The sequence below is a fragment of the Desmodus rotundus genome, chromosome 6, assembly GCF_022682495.2.
Source record: "Desmodus rotundus isolate HL8 chromosome 6, HLdesRot8A.1, whole genome shotgun sequence".
Lineage (NCBI taxonomy): Eukaryota > Metazoa > Chordata > Mammalia > Chiroptera > Phyllostomidae > Desmodus > Desmodus rotundus.
In genome coordinates this window covers 93,573,632-93,587,610 of record NC_071392.1, presented here as the reverse complement: position 1 = coordinate 93,587,610, position 13,979 = coordinate 93,573,632, and the positions used below count along the sequence as shown (strand labels likewise).

General features: G+C 49.8%; 1 protein-coding gene across 1 annotated transcript in view; it reads left to right on the top strand.

Annotated features, from left to right (window-relative positions):
- LOC128781280 (histone-lysine N-methyltransferase PRDM7-like) overlaps window positions 1-6,934 on the top strand; it is a 50,356-nt gene extending 43,422 nt beyond the window's left edge. The window contains 8 exon segments of the mRNA XM_053927400.1: window positions 11-134; window positions 407-514; window positions 1,572-1,621; window positions 3,661-3,817; window positions 4,432-4,533; window positions 4,729-5,000; window positions 5,413-5,493; window positions 6,665-6,934. Of these exon segments, the coding sequence (XP_053783375.1) occupies window positions 11-134; window positions 407-514; window positions 1,572-1,621; window positions 3,661-3,817; window positions 4,432-4,533; window positions 4,729-5,000; window positions 5,413-5,493; window positions 6,665-6,934 (1,164 nt within the window).
- The last annotated feature ends 7,045 nt before the right edge of the window (window positions 6,935-13,979 follow it).

The following is a 13,979-nucleotide window of genomic DNA, read 5'->3' as shown; positions in this document are numbered from 1 at the left end:
TCCTCCCCAGGCCGAAGACGCTTGGAAAGACGTTTCCCTCTACTTCCCCGGGGAGGAGTGGGCGGCGATGGGAGGCTGGGAGAAAGGCCGGTACCGGAACCTGAAGTGGAACTTCGACGTGCTCCTCCGCCTAGGTAGTGCGCAGGCGCCGGGCGGAGGAGCCTAGTGACCTGATGGGCTGCTGGGCCGGCTCCAGCTCGGGCGGCCCCCTCCCTCACGTAGGAACGCCGTAGGGGGGATTTGCTCCACCCCGGCAGAGCACGGCCGGCTGGCCCTGACAGTGCAGCGCCCACAGTAACTCGTCGTAGACTCTCCCATCCCGTCGGAGCCAGTCACACGGGCTTCCTGGGGCTCGTTCCTCCTCCAAGCTCTTTGCTTTCAGGACAAAGGTCTTGTCTCTTTCCAGGTCTCAGGGCCCCGCGACCAGCTTTCATGTGTCACCGCAGGCCGGCCGCCGCGCTCCAGGAGGAGGACCCTGAGGACTCTGATGAAGAGTGGACTCCAAGGCGGCAAGGTGAGGGGCAGGAGGAACCGGAGCCGCCCTGCTGACACGGACCTGTTTAGGTCAGGCTGCATCTCAGGACTTAACCAGGGAACAGGTTCGCTTGTCCAGCGAACAAGCAAAGATGCCGAACAGTGCGTCGCACAGTAAGGGGCTATTCGTGTAAACTTTCAAGTGCAACATAATCATATGTTTTTATAGATACAGTAATAAGCAGTAAGTGTATAAGAACATACAAGTGAATAAGAAATAACTAATTCAGAATAGTTGTCATCGCAAGAGAGGGAGGCAGGTCTGGCCGGTGAGGAGTGTTCCAACACCCGGCTGCCTGGTGGCCTGCATGGGGACAGACGGACACGGTATTAACCATGGTGATAACGGCAGTTTGGGGGAGGCCCAGGGTAGGGAGGGGTTGATCACTGTATCGTTTCCTGATGTCGGCCATGGGGCCATTCTGTCCAGTATCACGAGTGTTCGCTTGGTAGGGTCAGTCCACTTTCATGGGTCTGGGGTTGAAACACAGCTGAAGTCAAGGTCCGATCTTTCACTTGACTGGAATTCTGCTTCTGTGGTCAGCAGACTGTTGGTGCTGACCAGAGTCTAATGATTAAGGAAGGGTGCGGACGGCCAGTATGTGCCCAGGTGGGAGGGGACCAGAGAAAGGACGTGAGGTGGCCGTTGTGCCGTTAGCCCGGACAAGGCCAGTTTGAATGAAGAAAGCAGGACGGAGAAAGGGTTATGTTAAAGACAGGGAGTTTCTGTGCAGTCGCTTTTACTACATTTTTGTCAGGAGAGGCCAATTTATTTTTTAATAAATGTAATAGATGCTGTATGAACATAGGATGAAGTGTGGATGACACTTTGTCTATTTTTTTTTTTTATCATTCTAATGAAATTAGTTGACGGCCCCAATAGAAGCATAGGCCTTAGGATACCTCAGAAAACCTTTTCCAATCACCCTTGGATTGTTCTTGGACTATTCTCGTTCAGAATTCTGTGTCCTTAATAAGAATCTCCAGATTTTGGAAACATTTACCAACCAAAACACTGATTTCTCATCATCTTTCAGTGAAATCTTCTTGGGTGGCCTTCAGAAGGGAACGGAGTAAACACCAGAAGGTGAGTATTTCCCAAATCCTGTTGACTAGAAAATTTTCCTCATAGATAGGAATGCAGGTAAGAGTAGGAAAATGGAGAAAGTATCCTGGGAACTTCTGCCTTCCTTTCCTGGTCTCTTCAACACATTGTCCGATATTATTATCTTTTTTAAAGATTTTATTTATTGATTTGTTTAGAGAGAGGGGAATGGAGGGAGAAAGAGAGGGAGAGAAACATGAATAAGTTGCTTCTCGCACGCCCCCAGCTGGGGGACCCGGTCCACAACCCAGGCGTGTGCCCTGACCTGGAATGGAACTGGTGACCTTTCAGTCTGCAGGCAACGCTCAATCCACTGAGCCACACCAGCCAGGGCTCATCATCATCTTAACAGTTAACAACACAGCAACAATAGTAACTGCCAGTTGTTTCATTCTCACAATGTTTCAGACTTTAAGAATTCTGCGTGAATAAATTCACTTAAACATTACAACAACCTGATGAGGTGCACACTATAACTATCACCATTTACGATGAGGAAAGTGAGCTTTCAGAGATACAGAAATGTTTGACTGTATGTCTAAGATCACAGTATCAGGGGTGGTGCAGTCTAACCCATAGTGTCTTCTCTAACCCACTTACACACTCGTTACAACTTTCATGGTTTTGCCCTGGCCAGCATGACCAGTTGGGTGTCTTCTTGCAAAGCGAAAGATCGCCGGTTTGATGCCTGGTCAGGGTGCGTGCCTGGGTTGTGGGCCAGGTTCCCGGTTGGGGTGCATGCGAGAGGCAAGTGATCAATGTTTCTCTCTCACATCGATGTTTCTCTCCCTCTCTTTCTCCCTCGCTTCCCCTCTCTAAAGAAAATAAAATCTTTTTTAAAAATTAGAAAAATAAACTGTCATACTTTTCTAAAGTTTACATTGTTTTATCGATATGTCATTACATCATTCATCTGACTGATGGTTTCAGCCGAAGTGAAACCATCTTTTCTGCTGTGCTGAAGTGAGAGGTGCACTGAGACCCTCTGACTGAGGAAGGCATGCAGTGTATAGGCAGTTTGCACAGTGGATGGTCCCAGATGAAGAAGAATGCAAAATGTCCAGGATCACAGCCTCCCACTTTAATCAAAGAGCATCTCCCATCCCTGAGGAACTTCAGGTTTGATGATTGGGAAACAACAAATAATAAAATGACTTAAGGACTTCATATAGGTTACACACTCTTCGACAGAAACTCGTCTGTCTGGAACTGATTTCAAATGCCGCTTCCTGTAAGGTGATGTAACAGCTTCTTTCTCTGAGTTCCAATGAGGCCACTCTCATCCTGTTTAGAATCATTTCTTCAGCCTGCCTACCTCTGCGCTGTGAGCTCTTTGAGAGGCTGGTCTATACCCAAATCTTCTCAGAGGTCACAGGCCCAGGTCAGGGCCCCTGAGGGCCCCTGAATGTTTGCTGAATGAATGAATTCACAATTACAAATTAAACTAGAAGATGATCAATGAACGCTGAAGATAATTTCTGTGAGATTTGAAACATGGAGAGAGCTGAGGGGTAAACTGATAGCAGGACTGTAACCTCACATTCACACTGTATTACACAATTCACAGAACACTTTGGTGAGCATTATTTAATTGCACGTTCACTATAACGTTGAAAGTTAGCATGTTATAGATCATGCGGCTGAAGACAACTAGCTACTGATGCAGCCTTATTGAAACAGAATTGGGGGGAACCAACTAAGCACAAATATTCTTCCTAAGGTATTGCAAATTTTATCACCATTTTATTTACTGTCGAGATATGTTTCTGCCAACTATTTCTTTGTTCTCTTCCAAATATCATTCACTCTCAATATTACAGAGACAGTTGCAAGAAAAGAACCATAAGGCATGGGTTCTAATCTTGGATTCACTACTCACATTGGCCCTATCCTCTCTAATGTTTGTACTCCCTACGTATTTTCAAGGGTTGAAGTTTTAAAGATGTGCATGTAAAATGTATCATAAGCCTTAAAAAATTAAATACATGTTACCTTTGTAATATGTGATTCTCATACTGAAGGCAACATCCAGGGTGCCATTAAGCAATGAATACAGTTTGAAGGAATTGTCAGGAACAGCAAATTTGATGACTGCAAGCGACTCAGAGCAGGCCCAGAATCCAGCGTCCCCTCCTGGAGAAGTGTGTGCCTTTGGACAGCACACTAGACGACAGTCGGGTGAGAGAACATAATTTGGAACGTTAGTTCCTCTAAGTCCTACAGAAGGGCTGATAACTATGGCCTGGGTCTGTGGGACGGACTTTGGATGGACCTGGATTTAAGCTGGGCTAAGCTGAGGCTGAAGTTAGCACTGGAGCTGTGGGCAAATCCTGTAAATTCTCTGAGCTCCCAAATGCTAATGTGTAAAGTGAAGATAGGGAGACATTGCTCATATATTGTTTGAAAACATTAAATTACATTTAAAACAAGTGGCACATGCAAGTTGTCCGACAAATCCATCTGTGATAATAGCAACCACACTTCGTTGGTGGTGTGTGCTCAGGCCTTTACTCGAGGCCTAACGCATAATGTGCACTCCATGAATACTTTATGAATGATTACAGGTTGGCAAGTTACACCTGGTAATGGGAAGATCTAGAAACTAAAACTGAATCAGTCATCTGTACTTAGTGTGGAGTCTTAGTCTTCTGAACCAATAGTTAATAGTAAAATACCAGAGTATGCAAAAGGACGGGTAATAATTTGGTGGGAGGAGATTGTGTTAATTGACAAAGTGGGAACCAACACTCCAGACCCCACCAACCTCGGTCACCTGGCCTTCTTCAACTCAGCACTCAGGAGAAAGGAGATTGATGTGAAGATGTACAGCCTACGAGAAAGAAAGGGCCGTGTGTACCAAGAGGTCAGTGAGCCCCAGGATGATGACTGCCTCTGTAAGTGACTCACTGAGAAGCATGTTACGATACAGTAATTTCATCCAGTCCTTTGGTCCCCAAATCATTCCCTTCCTCTAGTGACCTGGAGTACAGCATTGAGTCTCAGTGATGTCAGTGCCGGACGCCCTCTGAAGCTCTGTGTCCAGGAACATGCGCTGTACCTTCCCTAACCCCTGTTGCTCTCGCCTCCAGATTGTGAGAAGTGTCAGAACTTCTTCATCGACAGCTGTGCTGTGCATGGGCCCCCTACATTTGTAAAGGACAGTGCAGCGGACAAGGGGCATCCCAACTGCTCGGCCCTCACCCTGCCCCCTGGGTTGAGAATCAAGCCATCGGGCATCCCTGAGGCTGGGCTTGGAGTATGGAATGAGGCAGCTGATTTGCCAGTGGGTCTGCACTTTGGCCCTTATGAAGGACACATCACAGAAGATGAAGAGGCAGCCAAGAGCAGATACTCCTGGCTGGTGAGAAGTATTTACCTCTTCCACTGTCCTCTGGCTTCCCACATTCCTTCTGAGGCCTGGAGGGACCTCACTCCTACATGCTAGACATGGAGGGACAACATGGTTAGCTGTGTGCACTGACGGGACTTCACGTGAACACAGAGCTCCTGTTTAAGGATCAGAGCGTAAGTGGGAGCAAAGTGGTGCAGACACAAAGGAGTGGCTCCTCCCTTGTGGGGCTCCTGCTCTGATTGGTCAGACAGACTCGGATGTGTACATGATGAGTAAGGAAAATATCGTGTGGTCACAGCTGGCAGTGGAATCCCCATGCGGGCTGAAAGAGCTTTGGTGACAATAGAGTAAAATAATTCTTCTGACTATTACCGCCCCGCGAGAAAAATAAAAGTTCTTTAACTTCTCTTCTGAAACACAGATCACCAAGGGGAGAAACTGCTATGAGTATGTGGATGGAAAGGAAAAATCCTGGGCCAACTGGATGAGGTGAGGTCAACGGGTCTCTGGGTGCCAGAGGGGACTCATCCCCAACAATCCCTTATATCTTTCCCTCTCATCATGCCTCGCTCAGCGGTCTCCCTTAATCCTTTTTCCTCTTTTTCTCCATACAGTGTTCTTTCATTTCAGGGGACATTCAGGAAAAAAGTATTGCATATGTCCTCAAAATGTAAAGCTCTCTGCTAGACACAGTCTGGGCACTGGAAAGGACCTTGAACAGCCTAGATTCACCAGGGACACTGGATTATACTTTAATTTATCAAATGAGCATTAATTAAGCACTTACTATGTTCCAGTGTAGATGAAGGAATACATTTCTTAAACAGATCACACAACCCATGTCCTTATGGAGGACTTCTTGAGACAGACATAAAACAATTGCTTCTAGAAACATTTAACTATAATTTCCAAGAAGTGCACAGTGTCAAGATAGCACAAACCAAGGATGGCCCAAACCTGGGAGGGCAGCAAACCGTTCCAGCCTCACTTCTAACTAGAGCTGGGCTCTGAGGCCTGCAGAGGAGTGGTCACGGGCCCCTTTCCTGAGAGGGGCTCTCTCTTATCAGGGATAACAGAATGGGAACCAACTACTATTGTTCTGTTTTATTCTACTAAGACAAAAAGACCTCCAATTTTCTACGGTAGCCTTGGGGAGGCAAGTGAATGGTACCCTAAATAAAGTGTAGGGGGGTTGGAGAAAGGTCTCTCAAGAGAAAACAGACATGGGCTGAGTACTGAATAATTAGTGAGCTAATTTAGAAGCAGGCTCTAGATCAAGCACCAGGTTCTGTGGTGTGAGACAACTTGATTTAGAGTTTGGAGAAGCCAGAGATCACTGGATATTATGGCCAGTCAGGGTGGAGGTTAAGTCTAGACCTGGGTTTTAGAAAATGGTATTAGGCAGCATTAGCACTGTGAGCAGGACTTGGAGGTAGGAGTTCACATGACACGCTGACAGATGCTCAGACGCTGAACAGAAGGTCCCCGGGAGCAGTAGGGGCAGTGAGCAACACCAGAGCCTGAGGGTCGCCAAGAGTCAGTGAGGAGCTGGACATGGACTTTGCTTCGCTGGAGGGGACGGTGCGGTGTGGCAGGTGGTCCGGGAAGGGCTTTTCAGGTAGTGGGAATGCATTGCTGTGCTTTTCTTTCCCTTCATCTGCCTCAATCCCAAGTATGTGAACTGTGCCCGGGATGATGAAGAGCAGAACCTGGTGGCCTTTCAATACCACGGGCAGATTTTCTACCGAACCTGCCAGGTTGTCAGGCCGGGCTGTGAGCTGCTGGTCTGGTGCGGGGACGAGTATGGCCAGGAGCTGGGCAGCAAGTGGGGCAGCAAGTGGAAGAGAGAGCTCGCAGCCGCGAGAGGTGGGCACCACTGTTCTTCAAAACAGGAAGAAAAGAGAATTCTCCATAGAAATATTCATGATCCAACTCCTAAGTAGAGTAAAATCCACTCTAAAGTCAGTGAAGTTTCAAATGAGATGCTTCAGAAATTCACAGTTCATTCATATGCCTTTGACTCTTAGGCAAAATGTTTATATTTTTTCTTTTTAAAATATTTCATGCCCAAAATACACAAATGCATACAGGGCTAAAAGGCTGAGAGGCAAAAAAAAGAAAAAAAAGTTTTCAAGCACTAACCAGCTCTCACCAAAGCAGTTTTTCTGACACCTTTATAGCTGTTTCTTATTAATTTTCCTCCATACTTCTAAATAAATCCTTTTTTATAGGTGTTCATTATTTTTTAAAGATTGCCCTGGCTGGTGTTGCTCAGTGGGTTGAGTGCTGGACTGCGAACCAAAGGGTCACCAGCACACGCCTGGGTTTCGGGCCAGGTCCCCAGTAGGGGCGCGGGAGAGGCAACCACACATTGATGTTTCTCTCCCTCTCTTTTCACCTCCCTTCCCCTCTCTGAAATAAATAAATAAAATCTTTTTTAAAAAATGATTTATTTTTACAGAGAGTGGAAAGGACGGAGAAAAACATCAACGTGCAAGGGGAACATTAATCGGTGGTCTCTCACACACCACCAACTGGCTCACAACCCTGGCATTTGTCCGGACTGGGAATTGAACTTGTAGCCTTTCAGTTTGTGGGACAACACCCAGTCCACCGAGCCACACCCTTCAGGCAGGGCACATTCGTCCGTCATTTCAGTGAATCGTCAGGTGAGATCCCACTCCAGCGCACAGGGTCCTGGGACCAGGAAGTACAGATTAACATGAGGACGAGAATCACTGCTCTGGAGGGGCTGACGGTGGAGGAGGGAAGCCCAGGCACAGGTGCATGCGTGTGCATAACACTGCACAGTGGTTAGTGCTTTGGAGAAAACTAGTCCAGGACGAGAGCCTAGGGATCAGTGTGAGGGGAGGGGCGGTGTGGCTGGTGGTCCGGCTAGGGCTCTCTCGGGAGATAACATTTACAACAACACCTGCGGGCAAGGGGTCCCAGGCAGAGGGAGCAGCTAGTGCAGGGAAGAAAAGAGGTGAGATGTTGAATTGGCTGAGGGTCACTCGGGTCTCGTCTCAGCACAGAGGGTAAGAACGGAGATCAGACAGATGCTCCGCAGCCCGGAAATGCAGCGCCAATGATCCGAGTTGAGACACTGGGGACTCCCCTGAGTGAAAGCGTGCAGTCAGCTGCAGAGTGCTGTGTTCTCTGTTCTGATTGTGCTTTGTTAATTTTTAGGAAATAAACTCCTGTGGGGAATCCCCTCAGAGATTGCTTCATCTCCAAGTGAGAGAGCATGGCGGTTGGCCAGAGAGGAACAGGAGTCGGGCATGGAAGAAGTGTGGTTGGAGAAATATTTTGAAACAGGACTTCTCAGTGTATTTTAAATGAGCTAACACTGAATGAAATGAAGCATGAATGTCTGGTGTGAGGCTTGAGGAAGGACTTTTCTTTTTAAGATTTTATTTATTTATTTTTAGAGGGGAAGAGGGAGAAAGAGAGGGAAACATCAATGTGTGGTTGCCTCTCCCACGCCCCCTACTGGGGACCTGGCCCACAACCTAGGCATGTGCCCTGACTGGGAATCAAACTTGCGACTCTGCTTCTCAGGCTGGCACTCAATCCACTGAGCCACACAAGCAAGGTCAGGGAGGACATTTTATTTTACTGTTTGGGAAAGCAGAGAAGCAATTCCTAGTTGGGGCCTGTGGTTTGCTCTTTAACACGACTTAGAAGATACCTATAGAAGGGAAAGGTCACTGTAGTCCCATCCGCACGGGGAGTGAAATGGCCTCTCGTGCTCCTTGAAAGCCCCTAGTCTGGGCAATATTAGAACAGACCCTTGATGTGGGCTTTCTGGATTTCTGAAGAAGGTGCACTGCATAAAAATAAAAAGGAAAATAGGCTGCGAGTGGACACTTTGTGGGAGACGGAGCTTGTGTTGTCACCACAGTAAGAAAGACTCACGGGGCAGGTCTCACCAGCAGCCAAGTCGTGCGGCCCAGGCATTCTTGTCAACATCTGCCCTGACCAAACCTTTCTCTTTCAGCGGAACCACAGCCAGAGGTGCACCCGTGTCCCTCCTGCGCTCTGGCCTTCTCCAGTCAGAAGTTCCTCAGCCAACACGTGAAACGCAGCCACCCCTCTCAGAGTCTCCTGGGAACATCTGCAAGAAAACACCTCCAAGCAGAGGAACCCTGCCCAGAGGATCAGAATCAGCAGCAGCAGCAACAAACTAGTACACACAGCTGGAAAGATAAAGCTGAAGGTCAAGGAGTCAAAGAAAGGTCCAAACCTTTGCTTCAAAGGATCAGTCAGAGGAGAATCTCAAGACCCCTTTTCCAACCTTCCAAAGAACGAATGAGGAGCTCCAGCGAGCATGAGAGAGTGATGGAGGAAGAGCCCCGCAGAGGCCAGAAAGAGAGACCAGAGGACACAGGCAAGTTGTTTGTGAAAGTAGTAATGTCAAGAACTGTAACGATCGAGCATGGAGGGTGTTTGCAAAGCTTCAATAATGGGTCACATCTCATTAGAAGCCAGAAGACACACTCAGGGGAGAAGCCCAATGTTTGCAGGGAGTGTGGGCGAGGCTTTACATGCAAGCCAAATCTCATCACACACCAGAGGACACACTCAGGGGAGAAGCCCTATGTTTGCAGGGAGTGCGGGCAAGGCTTTACCTGCAAGTCACATCTCATCAAACATCAGAGGATACACTCAGGGGAGAAGCCCCATGTTTGCAGGGAGTGTGGGCGAGGCTTTACACGCAAGTCATATCTCATCACACACCAGAGGACACACTCAGGGGAGAAGCCCGATGTTTGCAGGGAGTGTGGGCGAGGCTTTACACGCAAGTCATATCTCATCACACACCAGAGGACACACTCAGGGGAGAAGCCCTATGTTTGCAGGGAGTGTGGGCGAGGCTTTACACGCAAGTCATATCTCATCACACACCAGAGGACACACTCAGGGGAGAAGCCTTATGTTTGCAGGGAGTGCGGATGAGGCTTTACCTGGAAGTCAGTTCTCATCAGACACTAGAGGACACATTCCAGAGAAGCCCTATGTTTGCAGGTGGACTGAGTGAGTCATTAGGATTAAGTGGCATATCAACAGCCATAGAAGTCTAGGGCCCCCTCCTCTCCCCAAGACTGAAATTAGTACAGAAGTAACTGGTTAAACAAACCCTCCAGTTTCATTACAAGAGACGAGATGGACAAACAGTTCCATAGTGATACGGGGATGTCAGCACCATTCTCCATGGTCTTTTGACGTCCTATTCTAAGAAGTTTTGTCCCCATACAAATATGAAGCCCACATCCCTCATTCCACACACACCCTCCATCACTGAAAGCAGAGTTCCAGAAGAACCACAAAGAACTAATTCTCTCAGCCACAGAAATTCAACTCCTACAAATGCATAAGTCTTTAGTCAATCTACTTTGGTTACTGCCCAGAGAGGGATTTGACTCATCAGGGAAGGGAATTCCGCGGATTCCTGGGCAGTGGGGCCTTTTCTCCTAATAGGCTCCCCACCCTTCTCCCTTGGCTTCTCTTGGCTCTTCTGGTTTCCTACAACCTCTGGGCCTCAGAGGTGAATGGCAGGGAGGGACGTATGCTTGTGCACGGACTGAGCCTGGCTCAGTCTGGGCACCTGGTCTTCCTCACTCTCCTTGCTGCCCCTTCAGGGTCAGCATTTCCTGGTGCACAGCATACAGATTCCACGTCAGTCTGTAGTGGGTGTGAGTCTCAGCTCTGTCTCTGCCAGCTGCGTGATGTAAGGCAAGATTCTCAACTCCTCTCTGCCTGCTTCCTAGTCTGTACAATGGAAATGGGAACTGCAGCCTTTCGGTTTGACATTCAAAGTTGAGTCAGCACAGAGGATCGCTGAGATCAAAAGTCCTGCTAAACAGCCTTCAGTACCAATGGGTCCTGAGTCTTTAGTGCTGGACAAAGGAAGATAAGGACAGGGTAGGGGTCTGTAGCCAAATTCAGACTTTGAGCAGACCCCACTGCTTTCCCCACATAGACTCAGCGGCCCTGAGGTGGGGCATGCGCTTCCCACCAGGTCACCACCCTCCCACTGAGCCCGCGCACCCTCAGAGCCTCCTCAACACAGGCAGGTTCTACTGAGAGTGACCTGTGAAGCAAGACCCTTGCCCACCCCTTGCTGAGGACTGACACTGGGAAGAGCATGTCCCTCCCACTAACTCAGCAGTCCTGAGCCTGGTCCAGTTCTATTGCCAGATGTTCCAGCAGCACAAGAAACACCATGCTAACATGTTGAGATTCTAGGTATCGTTTCCACTATCTGGGAAACGCTTTCAAACTATTCATCCCAAGGCCTAGAAGATGGGAGGGGGTCCACAGCGCTCAAGGAAAGGACCCAGAAAATAAACTTGGCAAATAGCTTTCCTCTGGCCACAACCTGCTTTATGAGAGGGTCCCCAGTGCGTACAGAAGGAGCCCTTAGGTAACTGGGTAACTGCCTCAACTTTAACTCTCATGTATCTGCTTTACAAGATGACCAACTGGGGTCTGAAGCGAGATAAGGATTCAGGCTAACAGACCCCGCGCACACATACCTACGTTTGGGTGGGCACAGCCCCTGTGGAAGCTGGCACCGCTTTTACCTGTCAATATGTGATTTCTTTGCCCTCATCCCACCAAATACATGAGTCCTTAGGACGAAGGACCTGGTGCTCTTGCCTTTCACCCCCACCTCAGCAAGACCTGTCCTGTTCCATGAGAGCGTATCACGAATAAACCCTGCTTGCCCGCTAGTATACTTGCTGATCAGTGATCCTTTACTGCTTTGGCAAGAAGAACCGAGTTTCTCCTGTGGCAGGTGCGCCCCACCTGCGCATGGTGTTCATGAAGCCCACAACACGGCAGCTTCTGTGATGCACTTTCCTCGTACCCGGGCCCCACAGGGCTTCACGCACCACTGACACCATCTCGAAATTAGTACTTATTGCAAATCTTTAAACTCTTGTGAAGTAAACACTGATGGGATAATGGACATGCACAATGTTGGTCATTCCTGGCCACCCATCCCCAGGTGATGTCCACAATGGCCCAAGAGCACAAAATTCCTGTGGACCCAGTGGCTGGGAGTCCAGCAAGACTCGGGGTGAGAACAGGGTAAACGTCTCTATCTGTATAAGCACAGCGAGGGTGCTGACAGCTCCCAGAGGCCACACTTTTCTTAGAACCAGAGCTGAGTTCAATACAGAGAGATGGCGAACAATCGGTGAGGACCCCATCACACCCTCCGGCGTGAGGGAGACCTAAGCATGACCCACCCTGTTCCCGCTGGGATGGGTTCACCAAAGGGGGACACACACACCCATGACCTGGGACGATGACCTTTCTGTCCTCCCAGTGCCAGCCTTGTGAAGAGTGTCTACATAAACTGTGGATTTCAGTAGTACCACTATTATTTTCTTTTTTAGGCTTTTTTAAAGGAAGGTGTGTGTCTTGGGTTTTGTTTCCCTTCCCTGTTTCTCCCCCCACCACCGCAGCCCAGAGAGAACACCATAAACTCAATATTCTGTGGCTTTCAGCATGGGCATGGGAGAGGGGCCGCACTGACATACAGTGGGGAGGGGACCACAGACTGCCAGGTGATGGTCACCATGACCCCAGACCAGGACAGACCCTGGAGCTCTCCCAGAAGGCTTAGCGATCCCAGATGAGTAGAGAGAGGTCTGTTCCCCCTCCCCTTCAGCAGCAAACCACATTCCTAGTGTAGCTGCCAGCCTCCAAGGTGTCCCCCAAATCCACATGCTGGCAGCCCCGCCCTTGTGCAGCCACTCCTTCACACAACCAGGCTGATCTGTGTTGGGAAAATGGTGTGCGGCTGTCAAAGCTAAGCTTTTGTGTCAGCCTTGCTTGCACAGGTTCACATGGTCTCAGACCACCTTGTGCTGGGACCTGGGTGTTTACCCAGTGTTTACACTCCCCTCCCGCCCACCTGCCAGTGGCTGGCAGCCACCATCCTTGTTTCGAAGTGGAGGCTCCCAGAGCGACTGCAGCCTGAAATCTGCCCTTGCCCCGAAGCTGGTCGTGTAATGGAGAGGATGGTCCTTCTAGGTGGGTGTCTCGGGGCTCCTCATCTGCTCTCGGTGGCACTGGGGGGACGAGCCAAACCTGCCTCTGATCCCCACCACTTGTCTGTCTGCAGAGCGTGCCCGTGTACAGCCTGGTGGTTCAAGGTGACGGCCTCCAAGGCGACGAGTTAAGTTCTGCAGTGACGGCTAGACTCAACGCTCACTGACAGCAACAGCCACCCTCCCCCATCTCCAGGCTGCCCGCGTCCAGCAGAGGCCAGCGCACATCCTGTGAAATGTGTTCTCATGAACTGTGTTGAGCCACAACGTCACCCAGGCCCGTGGTCCTCAGCCAGGTGGCTCCTTAGAACCCTCTGGGCCTCGCTGGGACACACCGACTGACCCTCTGTCCCAGGGCAAGGGCAGCCGTCTCTGGCCTGGGCAGTGACTCGAACGGGGAGACAAGGGCAGCGGGCAGAGTCCACGACAAAGTCCGGATGCGGTTGCTCTGGGGTCAGGCGAGGGGCTCTGACTCCTACCACACATTCCCAGCACAGTGGTGTTGGGGACGGGCACAGGCATCCTTCCTGTGACCCTCCAGCCACCGTGACGCATGGGCCTCCCTGTGGCAGGTGCTTGTCCCGACAGCAGCCAGACCAGCCAAGTCCTCAGGTCTCTGCTCAGGGCCTTGGCTGACCAAGAAGAATCATCCTTTCCAGGTTACTGAGCAGCATGTGCTGCGCATTTTACCTGCATGGTCTCAAACCTACGAGGCAGAGACGCCTGCAGCCACAGGCCCGGAAACGTCAGCGAGACGGTTCAAGAGCACGACTGGCCGGTGGCTCCAGCACACGGTCCAGGCCCAGAGGCCCGGCTGCCAGGCAGCCCGGCAGCAGCACCAGGCCCCCAGCTTCGGCTGTCCTTCCGCTCCATCTTCCTGGGCCTGTGTTTTGTCCACCTGGTAGCCAGGGGCTCCTGCACT